Here is a 21296-nt window from a genome sequence, read left to right as displayed (position 1 = left end):
TCCCTGGTTACAACGGACGCGCGGCGAGGGGGGTTGAAGTCCATAGCAACAAACAACCATCGTCGTCATCATCATCATCATCACCTCCATCATCACCATCATCATCATCGTCGTCACCAATATCATCACCACCACAACACCATCGTCGTCATCGTCACCACAACACCATCATCATCATCACCTCCATCATCACCATCATCATCATCATCGTCGTCACCAATATCATCACCACCACCATCATCGTCCTCACAATCACATCACCACCACCACCATCATCACCACCACAACATAGTCATCATCGTCACCACCACCACAACATCGTCATCATCACCACCATCATCGTCGTCCTCACCATCATCACCATCACCACCACCGTGATCACCACCACCACCACCGTCGTCGTCACCACCACCACCACCGTCACCACCACCGTCATCACCACCACCACCATCGTCGTCGTCACCACCAAACACCACCACCGTCGTCACCAACACCACCAACACCAACATCTCCACCGTCACCACCACCACCCCGGGGCTCACTCGAGTGTCCGCCTGCTCCATCAGCGCCGAGCGGAGACGGCTTCACTCGCACGGCGAAGGTAGCGGAGGCGGCGGTGGTGGTGGTGGATCAACGAGATACTCGTGTTAGACTCACGTGCTGTGTGTGTGTTAATGTGTTGTTATGCTGTGTGCTGTGTGTGTGTTTGTTAATGTGTTGTTATGTTGTGTGTGTGTTTATTAATGTGTTATGTTGTATGTGTGTGTTTATTAATGTGTTATGCTGTGTGCTGTGTGTGTGTTAATGTGTTGTTATGCTGTGTGCTGTGTGTGTGTTTGTTAATGTGTTGTTATGTTGTGTGCTGTGTGTGTGTGTGTTAATGTGTTGTTATGCTGTGTGCTGTGTGTGTGTGTTTGTTAATGTGTTGTTATGTTGTGTGCTGTATGTGTGTGTTTGTTAATCTGTTATGCTGTGTGTGTTTATTAATGTGTTGTTATGTTGTATGCTGTGTGGTTTTGTGTGTGTTTGTTAATGTGTTGTTATGTTGTGTGCTGTATGTGTGTGTTTGTTAATCTGTTATGTTGTGTGTGTTTATTAATGTGTTGTTATGTTGTGTGTGTTTATTAATGTGTTGTTATGTTGTGTGTGTGTTTATTAATGTGTTGTTATGTTGTGTGTGTTTATTAATGTGTTGTTATGTTGTGTGTGTTTATTAATGTGTTGTTATGTTGTGTGTGTGTTTATTAATGTGTTGTTATGTTGTGTGCTGTGTGTGTTTGTTAATGTGTTGTTGTTGTGTGCTGTGTCTGTGTTCGTTAATGTGTTGTGTTGTTATGCTGTGTGTGTGTTTGTTAATGTGTTTGTTATGTTGTGTGTGTGTTTATTAATGTGTTGTTATGTTTTGTGCTGTGTGGTTGTGTGTGGGGGGGAGCGGTGGTGTAGCGGTTAGCGTGTTGTGTAAGTATATACAGACGTTGTTACGTGTTGTGTAAGTATATAAAGACGTTGTTACGTGTTGTGTAAGTATATAAAGACGTTGTTACGTGTTGTGTAAGTATATAAAGACGTTGTTACGTGTTGTGTAAGTATATAAAGACGTTGTTACGTGTTGTGTAAGTATATAAAGACGTTGTTACGTGTTGTGTAAGTATATAAAGACGTTGTTACGTGTTGTGTAAGTATATAAAGACGTTGTTACGTGTTGTGTAAGTATATAAAGACGTTGTTACGTGTTGTGTAAGTATATAAAGACGTTGTTACGTGTTGTGTAAGTATATAAAGACGTTGTTACGTGTTGTGTAAGTATATAAAGACGTTGTTACGTGTGTGTAAGTATATACAGACGTTGTTACGTGTTGTGTAAGTATATACAGACGTTGTTACGTGTTGTGTAAGTATATAAAGACGTTGTTACGTGTTGTGTAAGTATATAAAGACGTTGTTACGTGTTGTGTAAGTATATAAAGACGTTGTTACGTGTTGTGTAAGTATATACAGACGTTGTTACGTGTTGTGTAAGTATATACAGACGTTGTTACGTGTTGTGTAAGTATATACAGACGTTGTTACGTGTTGTGTAAGTATATAAAGACGTTGTTACGTGTTGTGTAAGTATATAAAGACGTTACAGGACGTTACGTTAACGTCGTTGGAGCGAAAACGATTCCGTCGTTGGTAAAGGTTCGAGTATCCTTGATGGACACTGGTGAGGCTGACACGTGTTTGTTGTTGTTATTGTTGTTCTTGTTGTTGTCTACCTCTCTTGCATAGCCACTGGCCAGCTCTGAATCGTGTATTGTTGGTTTGTGATGTTTCAATTGGTGCTAATACTCGTATCTTTGTGATATTGTGGTGCGCGACAAGCGCGTATTACAAAAAAACCTCATCAGCATTCATCGATATCTCTGTTATGAAGAAGGGTCATTGCCCGAAACGTCGCCTACTATATATATAAAACATACTATTTTTACGACTGTTTTTGGCGAAAGTCTAGGTTTTTACCAAGCTGTTCCTTCAGTCGGTTCGTCTGGTGGATTGTAATTTTATGGATCTGTGTTCGGAGGATTCGTAGATTGTCATTTGATTTCCCTACATAGAGGTAGAACATCGGAATTTCATGTTTATAATCGCACATCACTCATTGTTAAATACGGTAGAATAATTCTAATCATAACCGTAAGCATCGTTCGTATTCAGTAGTACGAGCATTATAATTGTGATGATATGATTTCGCATGGCAAATGAAGAGCAACGATTCAAGATGATTCGAGAACTGAATCCAACCGTCTTCATAAATTCTCGCAAATGTTACTAACAACCAATTGTTATAATAATTTATCATAAGTATGAGCATTATTTGACATGGTTGCGTATGGCAGCAATATGTCCAGGAGCTGCTACTTTTGCTATTGGTCCGTTTAAGGAGCGCAGACTACATCGGTTTACTTAATACTTTGGGTTGCATGGATACAATTGTACTGTGGGTTGTCTTTTCCTAAAGATAAACATGGTGATGGCGAGTATATGAGTGGGTGGTGTTCGCGTGGTAAGGGGACCACAGTTTTATTGTAAACTGTGTTATTATTAAATGTTTACTCATTTAATCGACGATTACATATAACTCTTTTACCTATTATTACGTGCTGGAGGAAGGAGGATGTCATACGGCTCGCGTAAGTATAAATGTGTCGAAACCCTCCACGACCCGACACAGCCAGTCAGCAAGGGACTTATCACGTTAACAAAACGCCAAATAGTTCACTACTTCAGCCCACCGGTGTGTTGGAGAGTGAATCCATAACATTTACAATCTGAGTACGACGTTTCGCTGGTAATCACGTCCATCATCATCGGGCGATTTCATTATTCATTGTTCTTGTGTATCTATCTGGTGCTCATAAGTGTGTGAAAGTTACGTGTAAAATAATTAGCCAAATAACAAAAAACCCATCCAATCACCTATTATTAACGAAGGCTTGTCGTTACATTTCCATTTGTTCTTAGCCGCAACAGCAGCAGCAACAGCAGCAAGGATTAAGAGATCAACAGCAAGGATTAACAGAGTAGAGCGGCAGACGGAGCAATGAAACAGCGCAAGTGCATCTGCGAGATCTGCACCTGCGGGTAAGACGGATGAGCGCGCAATTCAGACGCAATGCACAGGGGTACGTAGCACATCGACCGCACTCGAACTGAACTCCCCGATCAATTGTGAAGCTCGGCGCGTGTGGCGATTGTTGGTGCGTTGCTCGAGCTACGAATGGATGAGGTCAGTGGTGACCCGAATTGGGTCTCTGGAATATATCCCATATGTACCCCAACTCTGGGAGTATCGTGCTAGAGCGTGTGCTCTTACGTGACTTAAAACAAAAACTGCTCGTTTGCCAACTTAAACGTTGAAAGTGTCGTCTTCATCTGCAAGTCAGTGACTCTTAATCCCTCTCTCTGCTCTGAAGACGGAACGTTGCTTTACACATCAGCCTACAATATTCGTTTCTGATGAGGCAATTTAAATGACGTGGTGGATTTTGTTTCTGATAGTCTGTGTTTGCACACCTTTGTAAATGCTGAAAAGTACCGTAATTATTTGTTTACAAGTATGGATAATCACCTTTTAGTTGTTTTCAAAACACAACAATACCATCAGGACCAATGCTATATGTTTTTGTACTGTACTCTATTGCCAACCTGTTTGTTTTGGCCAGAAGTTGCCCAAACAAATGCTGGATTGAGCATATTTCTAGCAGGCTTTTTCATCTGCTTTTCAACCACTACCACATTACATTATTTATTGTTATAATCTAGTATTGTGGTAGGTTTTGTGTGGGTACTTCGGTTTCTTCCTACGTGCACAACATAACACCCTTCAAATGGAATTGGCCAAACACACAATGCAGAAACTCGCCTGAAAAATTATTTGCTCATACACTCAGGGGGAGTTTTCTGGATATATAAATTACACTATAATTAGTATGCATATTATATAACCAGCAAACCATTTACAGTATTCACAGTATACTGTAGTTGTTTACTTTACCATTAATTATACAACATTATTATGTATTAAGGCAAAGTTTACTTATGGTAGGGTGAAATTGGATGTTTCAATGGCCTTGGGTACTATTGTAATCATGTAACACTTTGTTGCGCGAAACGCATTTGAAAGCACAGCCAATTTGTCTCCAAACTCGATGCAGTACAGGAATGTAATTGGGTTCCACCTTATTCTCTGCTTCTTTCGGTAAAGTCACCATGTAGATAGAAAATGTGTAGATCTACGTGACTTTACCGAAAGAAGCAGAGAGTATGGATTCCTGCATTCACGAAAGCTTCAAATCAAGACTGGGTTCCACCTCGTATAACTATTTACTTCTTAAGAATCACAAACGTAGAAACATATTCGTTGTTCATTCCTGTAGCGCTAAAGGACACTTGGGCTACAATATGTGTCATCTTCAGGCATTCTCCGTGGGTAAAATGTAATATGATCAAAAATAATATATTTCATGCTTAAGCGTGTAACAAGTACTCTTTGTTTTTTTCGGTAAAGTCACGTAAGGTAAAAAAAGAAAACAAATAGATTAAATCACGACGTTTCGGGCGCAACACAAGCGTCCTTCTTCAGGTGGGGACAATGTAGCGAAAGCACAAACGCTTAAGTGTGTCTTTTTTATCGACGAAACGTCGTGATTTCATTTATTTGTTTTGTTTGTTACCTACGTGACTTTAGCGAAAACACCAAAGAGGATGGATCCTTGCAGTCACGAAAACTTCAAATCTAGTGTAACAAGTATTCACAGATGGCCCTTATGAATTGATTCACACACCACGTTTATGCACGGGTGTGTATTATTCATTTCCTGATAAGTGTTTATGTTTCACACTCTCTAAAATGTTACTCTTTGGTTCTTTGGGTAAAGTCACATAGATAGAAAATGTATAGATCACTCAGCAGTTCTCCTGCTTTGTTTGTCTCACCTGATGACGATTGCTTGTGTTGCGATCGAAACGTCGTGAGCTATTAATTTTCTACCTACGTGACTTTACCGAAAGAACCAAAGAGTATGGATTCCTGCAGTCACGAAAGCTTCAAATCAAGATTGGTGTTTTTCTGTTTGGTTTGTTTATACATTTGCAATTTTGTGTTTTAATGTAATGTTTTAAACCCAGGTTCCCTGTGGACAGTTGCATGAACAATCTTAAGTAAAACATTATATATATTTATTTTCCATCTAGATCAATGTAACCTGAGGTGAATATTTACTTACATATATTTTTATGCAATCTCAATGGGCTCTTTTCTGGTTGTAAAAAAAATCTACAACGAACACTATTGCTAACCTGTATCACGCGCAGCAATGTGCAAATTTACCGGTGGGAGTGGAATTACAATATAAAGCACACGGCAAGTTTTCCATGTGCCACAATTAGGTGTTGTCCCTGCAGTGACCGACACATCCACAGCGATGAGTATCGGTCAACCTTGTTCTACCACACTTGCCTCTCCTCTTGACTCTGCCTTGTATCGATATGGCTCATCTCCCCTTTTTGATTTTAGTTATGCGTACACACATGCCAAGTATGCTAACATAGAAAGAATGGTGATATAAATATACACATTTTCGGGGGACGTGGGTCATCAAGACAGTTGTTTTCTTTGGCCCCTGACATGGGAACGTGTAATTTCCACGGTTTGCTCAGTGCTGCCAGCGAAGATGAGCAATACTTCATGTTGCTCATATGGTTCAGGAAGAAACTTAAACTTTTACACGTACATATGCTCATTGATCTTGAATAAATGTGGTATTTTTCATGAATGACAAATAGCATGTTTTAATGTGTGTGATTTTCTACACTATACTGTAACTCTCTACTGAACCTTAAAATATGAAATAGTCTAGAATAAAGAATAAGCTAAATAGGAGCATCAATCTTATCCATTGTATCCCTTCACATTGCCTCCCACACACCCTCCATCACCGCCACCAACAATGGAACATTGAGATGAGTCACCTACCCCACTCCATGGGTGTTCAATCTGTTCTGTTTCCCCGACTCTAAAAACGTCCCTCGTTCCACAATCAGCATCACACATATGCCCCGGGGGTGGCAGACGAGGCTGCAGCGCCATGGCTACACGACACTATAGTGCTTAATCCACTGGGGCTCAAAGCAGGATCTACTCCGGCTTAGAGATAATACATTGACAGTGCTTTGTGAGTTTGTGAAGCCAAATACTGCACCCAATCTTATAACATTTTATTTTGACTCGACTCTGCTGCACATAACATCTCTACTATACTTAATCTCCTCATGCTGCTATTGTTCACGATGCATTCGTTTGCATGGAAAATATTTTATTCCTAGCAAACACCAAGAAATGTTCTCTTGTGCCTGCTGAGACTGGATTATAATTGCAAAATGTACATTGCTCGTGGGCAATCCACGCTTTACAGTCATATTGATCCCAGTCCACCGGTGATAACCACAAAGGTGTCCATAATCTGATGTATTTTTAAATTGTTAACATCGAAGGGATATCATAACTTGTTTACCAACTTATAGGGCAAGAGCAAATTGAAGTGTTTTTGGAGGCTTTATGTTAATAAATAACAAAATACCAATGTGCCTAAATTATTAAATTTTTAATCAGTGAATATAGTTTTGCTTTGACATACGTATCAGAAACAAAGACATAGACAAACAAAATGGAATACAATATAAAAAGTGTGCAAAGAAGGAATTACACTGGAACACATGGGTCAAGTTTGAAACAATATATTGCGTCTTAAGAAATATAGATTGGCTTAGGCCGGGTACATCGCTCGAAGGTATAATGACCCTTCGTGGAGACTGATGATGGAGTGACAGCCAAACTGGGGAATACACACCAGAGCCAGTATCCACGATGGAGATGGAGTGATGAGACCAGGTTATGTGCTGGAGCTTGAAGGATTGTTGCATTATGAGACTGAGAGATATTTATGGCTTGAGACCTTCATCCACCTGTGGATAGATCATGGCTGAGGATGACATACAGTACTCTACAGAGAATATTTTTCAAAATACTATTGGGAGTGAACATTCGTCTGAGACCACAAAATATGTGTTGAGCAAGATAATAAAATATGAATACACATGTGAACTTCTATTTATCACCAAGTCTTAATTACTCAAGTTTATTTTGCAACAGCAGTGTTCACACATTTGGCACTACTTTATTATTTATAGCTTGGGATTTTTTTTACTGAAAACCTTCTATGTTAACTCTGGTGATGAGAATAACCTTGTTTTGGGCAGCGTGAGGCAGATTATCCTCATTGTATGCTAATCCTAACCATCGCTTCAGACTGACCTGTTCTTAGCAGGGTCAACTGGTGGACAGGCTCCTGGCCTCATTCTAGCACAGATTAGATTAGTTTCCTCCCATGATATACAGCACAATCACGTCTTCTTATTATTTTCTTCTCACTCTTACACGAATTAGGCTATATCAAGATGGATAGACAATTTAACGGTCCTTTGTCGATCCAATGCTGGAAGAATGCCTCCCCACAACGTTTTCGTCATGGAGGTTGATCATACTTCACCACGCTGATCAGTGAGGGTTTGTGAAGAGGGGGCCCAGAACCGGTTCAGATATAACACTCCACTGATGGTAGCTTTTACTGCGTTCAGAGTGCGATGTGCTAACCACACGCCACGGCTTCGGCCCTGTGCGTATATTAATGCTGTATTATACAAAAAGAGTCGATTTATTTCTAAAACAGGATGATAACTTTTTCAGATGCAAAACTTAGTGCAGTGCCATTTTTGTAAAACTTACAAGCAAGGGACAAATACTATTACTTGTCTGTAATGTGGTAAAATTAAGTGCTGGGTTGGTGATTAAAGGCTATTATCCAGGACTTGGTTGATCGTGCATTGATCATCATGTACACGAGACACCTACCTTGTTAAAGGCAGTAGAGGCAGTACAGAAAGTAGGCTGGTGATGTATTAGTGGAAATGAGAGTTATCCCCTTGTAAGCATGTGAAAAATAAGAAAACCCATATTAATTTGCAATGTGTCGTCAGGAACTTTTCCCATGCGCTACGAGTAATGGGGGAGCATTCATTTTGGTGCATGAATCCAGCGATCTAGGTTCAATTCCCCCCCTCCCTACACCAACCTGTACTTACGAGCATGATGTACTGGACAGTCAAATATTCCCCATGACTGTCATGGTGTGGATAGTACTTTTGTCTCGCAGTAATAATGATAGTACTCGACGGAGGAAAGCCCCAACTGAGTCTACTGTTGCATTAAGCTGTACTTTTTAGAAAATGTCGTCATTCATATATTTTACAAACCCAATATTATTGTGCAATTGTGCATTGACTTCGACAACGTTGCAGCTGCATATACCACGGCACACACATTAAGAAGCAACAACAGGCATTATTGTAAATTACAGTTTGTTTATTCCAAGTCAAAACTTCACACTTGATGGGCACGAGGGGCCCTGTGTGACGACAAACAACGGGACGCCACAATAACACCGAAGAAGCTACTGGTGCCATGTAGACAGTGTTTGTGTGTGTGTGTGCCTCTGTGCCATAGCTACGTACTACCGCACTGTTTATGCAGGGTAACAAGTTGCATACACACAAGCTGATGGTAGCTAAGGGATTATTGGCTGTGGGCCTGACAGCCCCATAAAGGTTTTGCACATACTGCCCTTCAAATGGAATTTGAGATATCCACTTTGACATTGTAGACAAATTAGTAATGTAAGACACCAGCATTAAGCTAATATGACGATGTGTTTTTGCAACAGTTTAAGCTGACAGTTCTAATTTGTACGACAATTTTGAATGAAGAAGATTAATCATCTACAATTTCAGTTGGGTTAATAAAACCAATTATATAGTGATTATACTCTTTGGTTTTTCGGTAAAATCACGTAGGTAAAAAAAGGAAAATAAATTCAATTATATAGTGATTGCTGGAGATGTGGTCTCAGCACTTAACCCTGACATGGAAATATTTTTGCTTCATTAATAAAAATGGTTTGTAAATGGGATTGACAGTGGCCTCTTGAGATTTGACTACATATATGTTTGCTTAAACAGTTCATAGGGATTTATGCAAAGTTAACTTGTTTATACACGTGGACAAAATGTGCGTTTTGCTATTACAAGTGTTTATACCCACTGGTATTGAACCTTTCATTGTCTACACTTGGCTCAATCAAGACAAGTCTCAGCTCTTTATTCCTTTAAGGAAAGTAATTGATTAGTTTGCTGATTAAACATGGGGGTTATATGCACAGGCAAATATCAGGTCACTGCAAAGGCACGCGCTAAAAACAAATGACTGAGCAAATGAAATACGACTTGGGATGAACACACAAGATGAAAGTTGAACAACACTTATCCATGCTGTGGTTACAATGGGCGCACAGGTTATAAACAAGGGGGCAATTAGCTATAACATTGTGGGGCTGCGTGGGCAGGCACGCAGGCAGGAAAGGCGTTTTGCAGGAAGAGAACGTTCTGTTGTGGATACGGCAGTAACCAGCAGTGTGCAGATATAAAGACAGGCAAGTATTGACATGCCGCTGTGGGCATGTGTTTAGCAGGCATGTGTTTTACAGCTGAAATCGAAATGACTTTACCCCCCGCCGCCAACCTGTGTGATTTTCCTGTGTGTGTGTGTAACATTGGCTTTTATTGCAGGATCCACATGAAAGGGTTATTATAAAACTGTTGGAAATAGTCATGGAAAGCTTTAGTTTGATGCATGGTCGAAAAAAATAGCTCGTAGTTTATTTTGTTGACGGACAAATGGACAGACAAACGGCACGCCGGGCTTTCACAATAGCTTAGTATTTGTGTATGTATATGTTATGTTTTTAAGAGAAGTTTTGAAATATATTTTTTCCCCCGGGCAACGCCGGGTACTTCCCGCTAGTATACTATAAATTCAAGCAAATGTATCGGAAGGTTATAATTGACTTTGATATTTTCCGAAAGGTAATGCAGATTTTTTTTTATAAATAACTGGTCACAAACATGCATGTTGTTTTTTTGTGTACACATTTCCTCCAGTATACATTTTCTTGTTCACAACGTATAAATCATGACTTGAAGCTTTCGTGCCTGCAGGAATTCATATTCTTTGGGTCTTTCGGTAAAGTCACGTAGATAGGTTTGTTATTTTCTTTGAACCTAACTACGTGACTTTACCGAAAGACCCAAAGAATATTCACAACTTATATTTCATGCATAGGTCAGAGCTGTATCCCATCTTCACTCGTAGGAACTGATGTAAATTCATAACACTTTTAACGGTTCATTTCTGTTTCAAATCTTTGCCAGTTTTGGTAATATAGTATTGAACGACTCCCTACGAAATTGATTTGAAATTGCATACGTGGTGGTGCACACCTATAACCCAGTGATTTAAACTAAATTAAAACTAAACTATTTCTGTTTTACCAACTAAGGCTCACTGAGCTGTATAGCTTTTTTTTCAGAAGAGACCTGGCCGCAAATGATAGCTCAACGAAGTGGCTTATCATCGTGTGGCATATACTCTCCACACATGTTGATTCTAAACGTGGAGGGAAAAACCGGAGGACCAGGAGAGAAATCCACCTGACCACGGGGAGAACACGCTAACTCAAAAAATACAGGTGTCAGGGTCAGGATCGACTTAGAAGCAAAAGGGTGTCTATCATATGGGGATCATCTTATGTGAGACACCCAGCTGAAGGGCTACTAGGTGGCCTGTGGAAGGAGTACAGCAAGTAGGTTGTTGACTTATTGTTGGTGTTTTGCCCTTACATTCCTACATTTTCTCTGGGCAGTTCGGCTTCCTTCCACACGCAAAAATGCTCTATCAATAATAACCAAAGCAGGACCCACCGGAATCATTCTTCACACTAAAGTTAATGTTTCTTGGGTAAATTAACGAGTGTTGTTATTAATAGTGTACTGTAGTTACATAGTTGTGTTGTGACTGAATTAGAAGTTGCTGTCCTTGGACCAAAACTGTACGATGACAGGTATGGAGTGGTTGTTCTATAGACAATCTACCATTCACTGCCATGTAAATGTGGAATGCGGAATCATTGACTTTTAGGTAGTTTTACAAATTAACCAAACTCGCAGTCAATATTAAAAAGTCAGTTCCAGTGAGTACAACTGACACCATTATATTTATTGAGCATTTCTCTCTTATCAAGAAAGTAATTGACGTAGTATTCCGAGGGATTTTTTTTTCTTCGTTTCTGCAGATGATAACCGGTTTGTAAATATATGAACCTTATGGCAGTACCCCGGGGTTCCACAGTACCCCGGCTCTCGCATAATGTCCGTGATGCAGTCATTTTTAGTCTGTTGATGGTCTGCGATGTGGCAATCGACTCATCTCGACGAGCTGTACACGATGCACAATGGTGCATACGAGCGTTCAGGGTTTCAGCGCAATCGTCCTCGCTGCGTTTCGACATCGCGGAGTGTGGCATTGATTTCGGATTGATTGGTACCCCAGTCGCGGAGTGAAGTACAACCCTGGCAAAAAATAGTGTCCCAGAAATAAAATATTTCATTGCCTCGGCCATTTTGTAATATTTGGTACCCCGTGGTACTGCCATAAGGATCATATGTCCAAAATTGTGAAATAGCTCTTTCATCGGACTTTTGACTTGAATGAGCACACACTGGACTGAGTGAGTGAATTAATGAACTGGCATCATCGGCACAGGCGACACCGCTGCCCACACCAGCCCACGGGCATCTACACACAAACGGAGAAGCCATGCCTCATCACAGAGTATGTGGATCGCTACCACGATTATGGGCTTGGGGGACCACGTGAGTCCTTCCGCCCACAGCACATGTATCAGGGACCGCAAGGCAAGATGGATGGCATCACCACCTTTCGGTAGGACGCAATTGTGCCCACCCCTCTGTGCACATCTGTTTTCATTACAGGTTCAGGTAGCTGTTAATGCTAGTATGTTTAATTTGTAGCCCTAGTATTATGCAGGTTATATATGAAAAACAACTATCGACCAAAGTCAGTACGTCACGATGTAAGATATTAAATTATAGAAATGAATCATGTGCAATAATATGGTAGCATAACAGTAGCACTGCTGTATGTTTTTCCCACCACTTAAACACTAATGCTACCTTCATGTACTCTTAGCTGTACATAGCTGATGTGGATGCAGAAACGCAAAGATTGTTGTCGACAAAGTCATGCTTGTATGTGACATTTAGCATGGTATATTAATGTTGGAATGATAATGATAATATTGAGGATCATGCTGCTTCTGATCAAAGATTAAGCACGTTGTTGATTATTCTCCTGATAGATAATGCTTATGGTGTCCGCGCAGATCTGTAATGATAGTAACTACGATGATGATGATGGTGTGTGAGGCTGTTCGCAATGTGACAAATGCATCGCTGTGACGACGACAGGGCTGACTACGTTCCCTACGAAGCCGGGAAACGTCCCATGCGCCCCGTTGAGGCCTACAAGCCTGTGCCTGGCACAATGAGCATGGACACGACCTACAAGACAGACTTTAACGAGATGCCCATCCACCTGGTGCTGCCAGCCCGGCCCATGGAGAACCAGCACCAGGCGCACGGCAAGATGGACACCATCCCAACTTACCAAAGTACAATCTCCCCTTCTGTACTATGGGAGCATGAGCGCATTGCAACATCGTATTTATCAAGCGTCAGCAAAATAAATCAACGTCTGTGGTGACAGCATGCAGTGTAATTTTTAATGATCAATGATTTAATTTACAAATCGATAGAAATAAGATTTTCACTGAAAACTGTATATATTTGGCATGGAATGAACCATTTGTTTTGGTACCATTTGTCAAATTGTATTGTGTGTAAGTGAATTAATATACTTGAAAGTAATGGTTCAATATTGCAATGTAAAACATTCTTGATTATTATAATTAGTGCTTAAACTACCATCATACTTGAAACTGACATTTAATTAAATTGTATGTTTCTGTAACAAAAAGCATTACAAACACAATGCACTTGCATTTTGCCTTATATAGATGACTACAGGCAGTGGGAGATTCTGAAGCGTGAAAATGCCAAGCCCAACTACACGTACGTCCCATCAACAAACAAGTACGGCTACATGACCACCTTCCAGGACGACTACCATGCCAAGCAGGGCGGCCCCAGCACCAGCTTCAAGCCAGCCAATGTTGTGAAGCCGTCAGAAGGCGCCTTTGAAGACAGGACGACGCACCGCTCCGCCTACGTGCCTCACCAGCTGGAGGCTCGCTTCGTACGCGAGCCCGAGCGCTACAAGCCCAGTACGCAGCAATTCGACAGTCTCACCACCTTCCGCCGCGACTTTCAGTCGCTCGGGCCTCAGGAGCTCATGAAGAGCTTCAAGCCGGAGCACGTGAGGGTGGGCTCCGATGACAAGTTCAATGACAGCACCGAGTTTAAGGACAAGTTTAAGGTGTGGCCTCTGTCGCCACCGCCGGTGCGCCAACAGGCCGTGTATCACCCGCCCGCGGGTACCATGGACACGACGACCACCTCGCACGACGACTACGTGCAGCACAGACAGGAGCGCATACTCCTGGCGCGGCCAATCTCGCGCGAACGCCGCCTCTCTCTGCCGTTCGACGGCCACACGACCATGCGCGAGGCATACAAGCCCTGGGCTGCCCAACGCGAGCCCATGATCAAGCACGTCGAGCAGATGCAGCGGTCGCTGGGCAAGTTCGAAGACATGACCACCTTCAGGGAGCACTACGTGCCGCTACCGCTGATCCCCATGCACAGCTACAAGCCGAAGGGCGGGGCTGTTATGAGCAGTGCACCATTTGAGAGCGGCACGATGTACCGCTCCGAGTACACGCCCAAGAAGGTGGCTGTCTGCCCGGCATCTTATCCACAGCCGCTTGGGTATGCCTTCCAGGAGAAGGATACGCGAGGCCACCTCTACTTCCGCCGTCTCTCCGACGCGCACAAGATGCAGATTGCTGCGGTGCCTAAGCTAAACGGCATAGAGAAGCCATTCACCAATGGGCTGCTGGAAACTCAGCCCAAAGAGCTGATGTCTCTTGCCTAACTGGCTTGCAGACAATTTTTTGCCAGAATATGTTTTATGTTGCCAATTTACTCTGGTACGAATTTATATTTAGTCAACAAATAACTATTTTTGGATATTATTCCAGGGATGTTCTAAAGGAGTAATTTAGTGCCTAGGGGATACAGATTATTAATTCATGTGTGGTTTTGCTACAGAGATGTTTTAACTTGTAATTATCCAGTGGTGATGTGTGTAAGTATATGCAGAAATTGTGACAACACAGCTGATAAGATGCTAATGGAAAATGCAGTGGAAATCTGAAAGTCAGGCTCAAAATATAAAATGCAATTATTAAGCCAGAGTTCATGCTGTAATGGGTTTTCTGTAAAAAATACGTGTTGTCAATAAAACATACATGATTAGTGTGTTTGTCTAGTGTGGTCATTACAGTTAACTCTGCGATTAGATGGCTATTGATGATGAGAACATCAGTGAGTAAATGTAAAATTGCTGCATGTGCCATTGCTAGAGGCAGGGCCTCTGCTATAGGGAAGCATTAGAGAGCCCTTACATCTGAGTGTCAGTCAAAAAAGATTGACATGCATTGCACTTATTCCAGTGTTTTAATAGTTAACCACTACAATGTGTTAGAGAAAAATTATATAAAGATGGGACTGTAACTTTATTTTGGCTACAGATTGGTACATTACAGTGATAATAACCGTCTTTATTTAAATGTGGATATTCACATCTTCTGGTAAATGGCATTGCATCGCAATGGGCACTTTCTTGGTTAAGTAAAGGATATAAATTATTGAAACATAGTGATGGAAGTCCAGATGTTTTTGATAAAATTAACAGTTCATCTCAATGACATTAACTTCCTTGAAAATGAAAAACACGTTTTTATCCAAAGTAAAATGAGAATCAACAAAATGTTTGATCCGGAATGTTTATTATTTTGCCATTCCATCGTTTATTACAATCCTTACAAAAGCAATTCTGTGCTAACTAGTTTCCAAAGCAATAATTCATACATTTTGCATGTTAAGAAATACCATACTTTAGGCACTATTGTGATACTTTGATTAAAAAAATATTAATAAAATAAATCCCATTTCCCTCCCCTTCCCTCCAACAACAAAAAAAAATCAATCCTTTACAAAAACAACGTAGAATTACACCATATTGCACTTTATAAAAGTTCCTTATAAATATTTACAGGAATACAATATATTTTACAAGTCATCCTATAAATTAATATATAAACTCCATAATTATGACCCATTGCAAGGAAATAATTTTTTCCATGTCAAAGCAAATGTACACGCATTTTGTTTTGAAATGCAGAACAAATATGGTGGAGGCAATCTATGATAAAGTAATGACAGTGTGTAAAAGTAAATGTCCTGCAAAAAATGTGCAGTAAGGTCTAACAGAAGTAAGCATCGTGACACTGCAGCCTCATCTGGTCAACAACGTTATTTTTGCAGATGCCAAAATAACAGTGAATCATGGGCACGGTTCAGGTTAGAATTGTAATTTTACATTCAATCCGCTGTTAGCTCAAAATAACCATTTTTGGAGTGTAGTTGGTGAATGAGATATACGGCACACCAATTTCCATTTTCATCACCATACAGAGGGCTCAACGTTACCTCCAGATCTATCTGCATGAATTGCCTCTGAGATTTACAGTCAGATTTAGAGATGTATCTACTGATATTGTACATCAAACCGACATACGAATGCATGTTTGATGCAGATATATTCTCAGCATCTAAATGCTTTCTTTAAATCGCCAGTTAAAGTACAATTCCAATTTTACCACGGCTTCATAGCGTGAGACAAAGCAGCTTTCCTCTTGCAACTCACAGACGTACAGGATGAGATGATTAACTTGCTATACTTGATACATTTGTTGCTAAAACTCAACTTTTGAAACGGGGATTTATCTTGGAACCAGTCAGCCACCTCCGAAGCTGTTAAGTTCAATGCATGCATAACACGACACAAACAGAAAGCCATGCAAAACCTGGCCAGAACAAGTCAAGTGGGTGAAGGTAGAAATCTCGCCTCTTATTTTGATAGTAGGATTTATTTAAACCCCTCGTCTAATACTGCACTTTACATTTCAGAGATTAATAGCATTAAAACAATAACATTTTAATTATTCATTGTTTTTTACGTAAATTGTTAACTTAAATAATAGACACACACGGAGTTGACCTATCACATTAGAAACTAAACCTATGTAACTTTAATTATCCAGAATTACTGTGCAACTATGAAGCACCATGGGTAATCAAAACGCACTTTGACAGTAGACGAGGCAGTCCGCAATTCCCTCTCAGTGCCACGGAATGCGATGCGGAGAGAGCGAGTTCTACGCACTCCGATTAGGCACCGCACTTTCTCCGCCCGCTACCCATACGCCTCATTACTCATCATCACAGGAACTATAATCCGCTCTTTATTAACACGAGAAGAACCCCGTAGAGAGAGGAAGGGAAGAGAGAAATAGGAAACTGATTATAACAGTGCAGCTCCCCTTGAAAGGTAAAGTGTAATTAACAGCGAAACTGAATTTTAGAGCGTGAAACGCCAGAACAAACGCGTCTATCTCCCCTGATTATCGTGCGACGAAATCCTTGACAAAACTCTCCTAACAGATTATGACTCGTAGTCTGTCGAGGGGATGGATGGGTGGAAGACCACGCCAAGTTGAAAGCCGGCGCTCTCTCTCGTGCCGATCAAAGCCGACGATATTTTTGCAATTGGACAAGATGATCAATTACCATTGGCTCTGAAACTTGTAAAAACTACGTTTGGGAATTGCGGATGATCACTGCACATTGCATTTGCAAGGCCAATGGGAGCAATTGGGCGCCATGCGTGTAGAATGAGATACATTTTTACGTGTTAATGTGAGATTTTTACTTGGAAATAAGCAACAACGAAAAGACAGTACCGATAGAAAAAGGAAGAATAAAGAGTGTACAAAGAGCTTCACGACTTCCCTTGGCTCTACCTGTATTTAGTAACAACTTTTTCTTACTTAAATTCTCCATTGGATGGCTCTCTCCTTTGTACCTTTTCCAGATGCACATGAAAAAAACCCCAGTGAGGATTATGGGTAGCAGGCTGGGGGAAGCCAGGTGCCCTGATGGGAATCGCGAGTAGCTATGAATAGCTACCAGTGTACGGCTGCATCGACGATGGAAAAAAAAATAACCACAGGTGAAACAAACCGTCCAATCCCCACTCAATAACCACATTCATCCGACGAGATATTCAGCGTTCACCGCCGCTGCGTAAACACATCGTGCTGAAACAAGGCAACGGGCACTATTGAAAATGTTACAGCCATCCTACAAGCAGGTCTAAAGCTGTGTCCACACCTTCGGGATCTGTCGTGCACCTTGGTTGCTTGCAACGGAAGAGATTTACGTGTGGACATCTCTGTTGTCAGTTGCGAGCAGTTGCATCATAAGTTGCTTACAGTAGACGCTACTTCCAAGCGATCGGCTCAGTGATTTATAGTGACATAACACGAAATCATCATCAGCATCATTGCGCATTATTGTGGAGGATATAAGTAACACAATAACATCCTGGGAGTACGTAATTTTAGCAACGCTGATTTAATTTGCAGAGTGTGCCTTGCAATCGAACCGACACTGCTGACACTTATGCACTTCCAGAAGGCCGCGGGGCCGTTGAGTTATATTGTTTTAAGTAGTGGCGAGAGTTCACCAGGTTACATTTGCGAACTATGTTCGGTCACTCTGATTGGTCGTTACACTCATGACGTGGAGGGGAGGAGCTGACCGGAACAATGTGCGAGTAGTGACGTAGGAGGGAGCGTGGTCAGACGCGCACGAGGCACGCTCGGGCAACCATCCTTGGCACTCTTATCACCTTTTTGCTCAGATGCGGACAAAGCTGTTGCGGGCAATTAGGTTGTGCCATTTTGCGAGAGAGGGATTTGGTTGCACGATAGATCACTCAGGTGTGGACGCACCTTAAACAAAGTTGGAGACACCCCCCATTGAAATGTCCAAAATATGAGTGCTGTATCATTCGTGGTAAACAGAATATTAAATGTCACATAGCAGGCGTAGTCTCACTTGGTCACGACATTAAAAAAAAAGAAATCACCACATTGTGTAGACTTCAACTATCTTGTTAAGCAATGTGTTTTATGGAGGTAGGAAGCAGAAGTTAATGATGACACCAAAATAGCTCATACATTTTAAAATAACAATAGTTGTCGTGTTTGATTAACACTAATTTAATAAAACTAGTGAACGTCTGTATCTGCTCAATATACCAAATGTGCTTCGTAAAAAAGTAGTTTACTTTTAAAGTTGTCGAGAAATTTAGGCCAGAAAATTGCAATCCTTAAGGAAAATGGTTAAAGGCCATTTACAATTAGGAATTGTGAAAGATTCCAAAGCTATTGATAGGAGCTCACATAATTAATGTTGCCAGCTCTTAATTAGCTGTTGTCTTGTACCAATTACCACTGTGATAGATAGACACCCAATAAAATAGAAGTTACTTGCTAAATTCCAAAGCGCATTGGCGAAATTCTACAATTCATTAATGCATATTAGGCAAGTCTCAATCTTCATACAAAAACATGTTAAAAGTGTGATGCTGTATAAGTGCTGACATAAAAACACGTTACATTTTTTAATGGTACATTTCTATATTGTACCTTGATAACTGGTGGTAATGACTATGCTCTTGAACTGTTAGGGAGGGTTTAAGTGCCTTAGCATTCATTGCTTGTATTAATCAAATTCGGTGATGAACGTTACAAATTTTTGGTTGGATTTTTGTTAATATTGCTTTGGCCACTTGTGTCTGTGTGTTTTTACTCCCAAGTTTGCCAGAAAGTTCACCCAAAAAAAACTCGTTTCATAAGATCAAGGCATGATACACGTTATTGGCAGTCAGACTACCCTGGCAAGTCTCAAAGGTAGTCATGCTTTTATTGTTTTGCTCTTATTAGGTTTTGTGTTGACAGATCTCATGAGCCAGAAAAAGACTCACACATCACAAGAGTGTTGGAAGGATCTTGAGTAAATGAGTACATTCCTGTGATTAAGAGAACGATTTTGGGTTCATCTGCAGTTAGAGGAAGCTGGATGTTTCCTTGCTTTTCCGCTGCTTAGAAGATTGTGATGTTTTGAGGACATGAAGCCATGAGCAGAATAGCATTACGTTGTTTTAAAACATCCACTCATTCATCTTTTCCTTGCAAAAGAAAAATGGCTATGGTTCTTGGTAAGTTTTTTTAGTCATGTTAAAAGATTTACATTTGCTTGGCAGTTTCTTGGAAACCATTTCTTGAAAGGTTTCCATATTCTGACACATCTTCCGCAACTCCAATTTCCTTCTGTATCTTTAAATATAAAAACAAAATCTTGAAGACATGTACAGTGGTCAGTAAAAAAAGAATAGTTTTTGGAGAGAGAGAGGAAAAAATAAAGGTATTTTCATCAAAAAAAGTTCGATTATTTTCAGTGGTTGCCTCAACTTGTGCATGGACTTCTTAAGAACGCTGGCTGAATGGTAGGGGCGCACAGGGGCAAGCAGAGCCGTTTGAACGAGCAGGCCATCCGCAGGAGGTGCGCAGGCCTAGGATTCTCTGCAAGCCTGGCAGCAACGCAGGCGGTAGGTGGGCAGTTGGCAGAGGTTCAGCTTTTGCACCATCTCACAGTACCGGCTGCTGTCCCGGCACTCCGAGGCTAAAAACACAAACAACAATTATCATTATTATTGTGATGATTATGTTTATTGAGTAAAGCAGGCGAGTCTTTAATTCCCTGTTCGGGGAGATGAGGTGAGCGATAGCAATAGATTATGATCCTTTTGAGGAATACAAACGTAAGGAAACGTGTGGTGGAGTTTACCTCCATTTGTGGCCCTAAGCAAGCGGTGGAAGTTTTACTATAAATATGCCAGCCACTGTTCATTGTTTTGACCAATGACCGGCACTTGAATGCGTGGCCTTCTGATAGCGAGTCGAGCACTATTACCAATAACCAACCACGTCCCGTCGTCCGATGATGAGACAACACAAGTACTCTATCAGGAGCACTCAATCGCGTCGCGAGAAAACACAATGAGTTACAATAAGTGCAAGACTGATGGACACTGACATTACTAGTGCACCAAAATGTTACGTAAAGGCTAAGAGACGACTATTGCATACATTATTGCACGGTCTGCTCAGACAGGAGGGAGACATAGCAAGCTTCCTTTGCAAATTCCTCTTCTGAAATCCATCATCCCGTTGACAGAAAACTTATTCTGAAATATGAAATAAAAAAATAAAATTAAACCTCCATCTCTGACTTCCATTAAAAGTCAACAAATCCACACAGTCGCTAATGGTGCAGTTCCACTCATGGCAGAAAACATTCACAAGGGTAAAGCTGCACTCTGCCGCTGCTTAGAAGGGCTGCAGTGGCGGCTCTGAATTAGTTTACCGAAATTCCACATCCTTGTCGCAGGAGCCAGCACATCCACGGTACGATGACTGTCGACGTACCCGTAGAGCAGTGCATGAGAGAGGGCCCTCAATTCACAAATACGGCAGGCGGACAACTACAAGAACATTTAACAGCCCACGACAACAAGGTGACCCAAGAAGGATTGAGCACTCTCAACTAAACTATAAACTATTTTTTTCAGAAGC

The 21296-nt window shown here is 41.1% G+C and overlaps 2 protein-coding genes across 3 annotated transcripts in view; one reads left to right on the top strand and one right to left on the bottom strand.

The window, feature by feature from the left end:
* LOC133343859 (stabilizer of axonemal microtubules 2-like) lies at nt 1-15006 on the top strand. Of its 2 annotated transcripts, none has more exons than XM_061553785.1 (5): nt 1-601; nt 3517-3624; nt 12254-12433; nt 12979-13181; nt 13587-15006. In XM_061553785.1, exons 2-5 carry the CDS (start codon nt 3584-3586, stop codon nt 14621-14623), a joined length of 1461 nt encoding a protein of 486 aa, XP_061409769.1. In that variant the 5' UTR covers nt 1-601; nt 3517-3583; the 3' UTR covers nt 14624-15006. The 2 variants fall into 2 exon arrangements, with proteins under 2 accessions (XP_061409769.1, XP_061409768.1); XM_061553784.1 differs by having other exon boundaries at nt 2-601; nt 3505-3624.
* A 557-nt stretch (nt 15007-15563) lies between these two features.
* LOC133343857 (ADAMTS-like protein 1) overlaps nt 15564-21296 on the bottom strand; it is a 196051-nt gene continuing 190318 nt past the window's right edge. The window contains exon 30 of the mRNA XM_061553780.1: nt 15564-20343. Coding sequence (XP_061409764.1) covers nt 20234-20343 — 110 coding nt within the window. The 3' untranslated portion in view covers nt 15564-20233. The remainder of the gene's footprint in view (nt 20344-21296) is intronic.

The sequence above is a fragment of the Lethenteron reissneri genome, chromosome 18 (assembly GCF_015708825.2).
Source record: "Lethenteron reissneri isolate LAM-NWPU_2019-01 chromosome 18, ASM1570882v1, whole genome shotgun sequence".
NCBI classification, from domain to species: Eukaryota; Metazoa; Chordata; class Hyperoartia; order Petromyzontiformes; family Petromyzontidae; genus Lethenteron; species Lethenteron reissneri.
Note: the sequence above shows the minus strand (reverse complement) of the source record. Positions and strands in the feature narration are given on the sequence as shown.

What these genes read in the sequence shown, in the direction of transcription:
- LOC133343859 (XM_061553785.1), top strand. Translation starts at nt 3,584, where the DNA reads ATGAAACAGCGCAAGTGCATCTGCGAGATCTGCACCTGCGG. An exon ending in TGCGAGATCTGCACCTGCGG is followed by an intron (nt 3,625 to 12,253) that starts GTAAGACGGATG and finishes TCATCGGCACAG; the next exon opens with GCGACACCGCTGCCCACACC. An exon ending in GATGGCATCACCACCTTTCG is followed by an intron (nt 12,434 to 12,978) that starts GTAGGACGCAAT and finishes TGACGACGACAG; the next exon opens with GGCTGACTACGTTCCCTACG.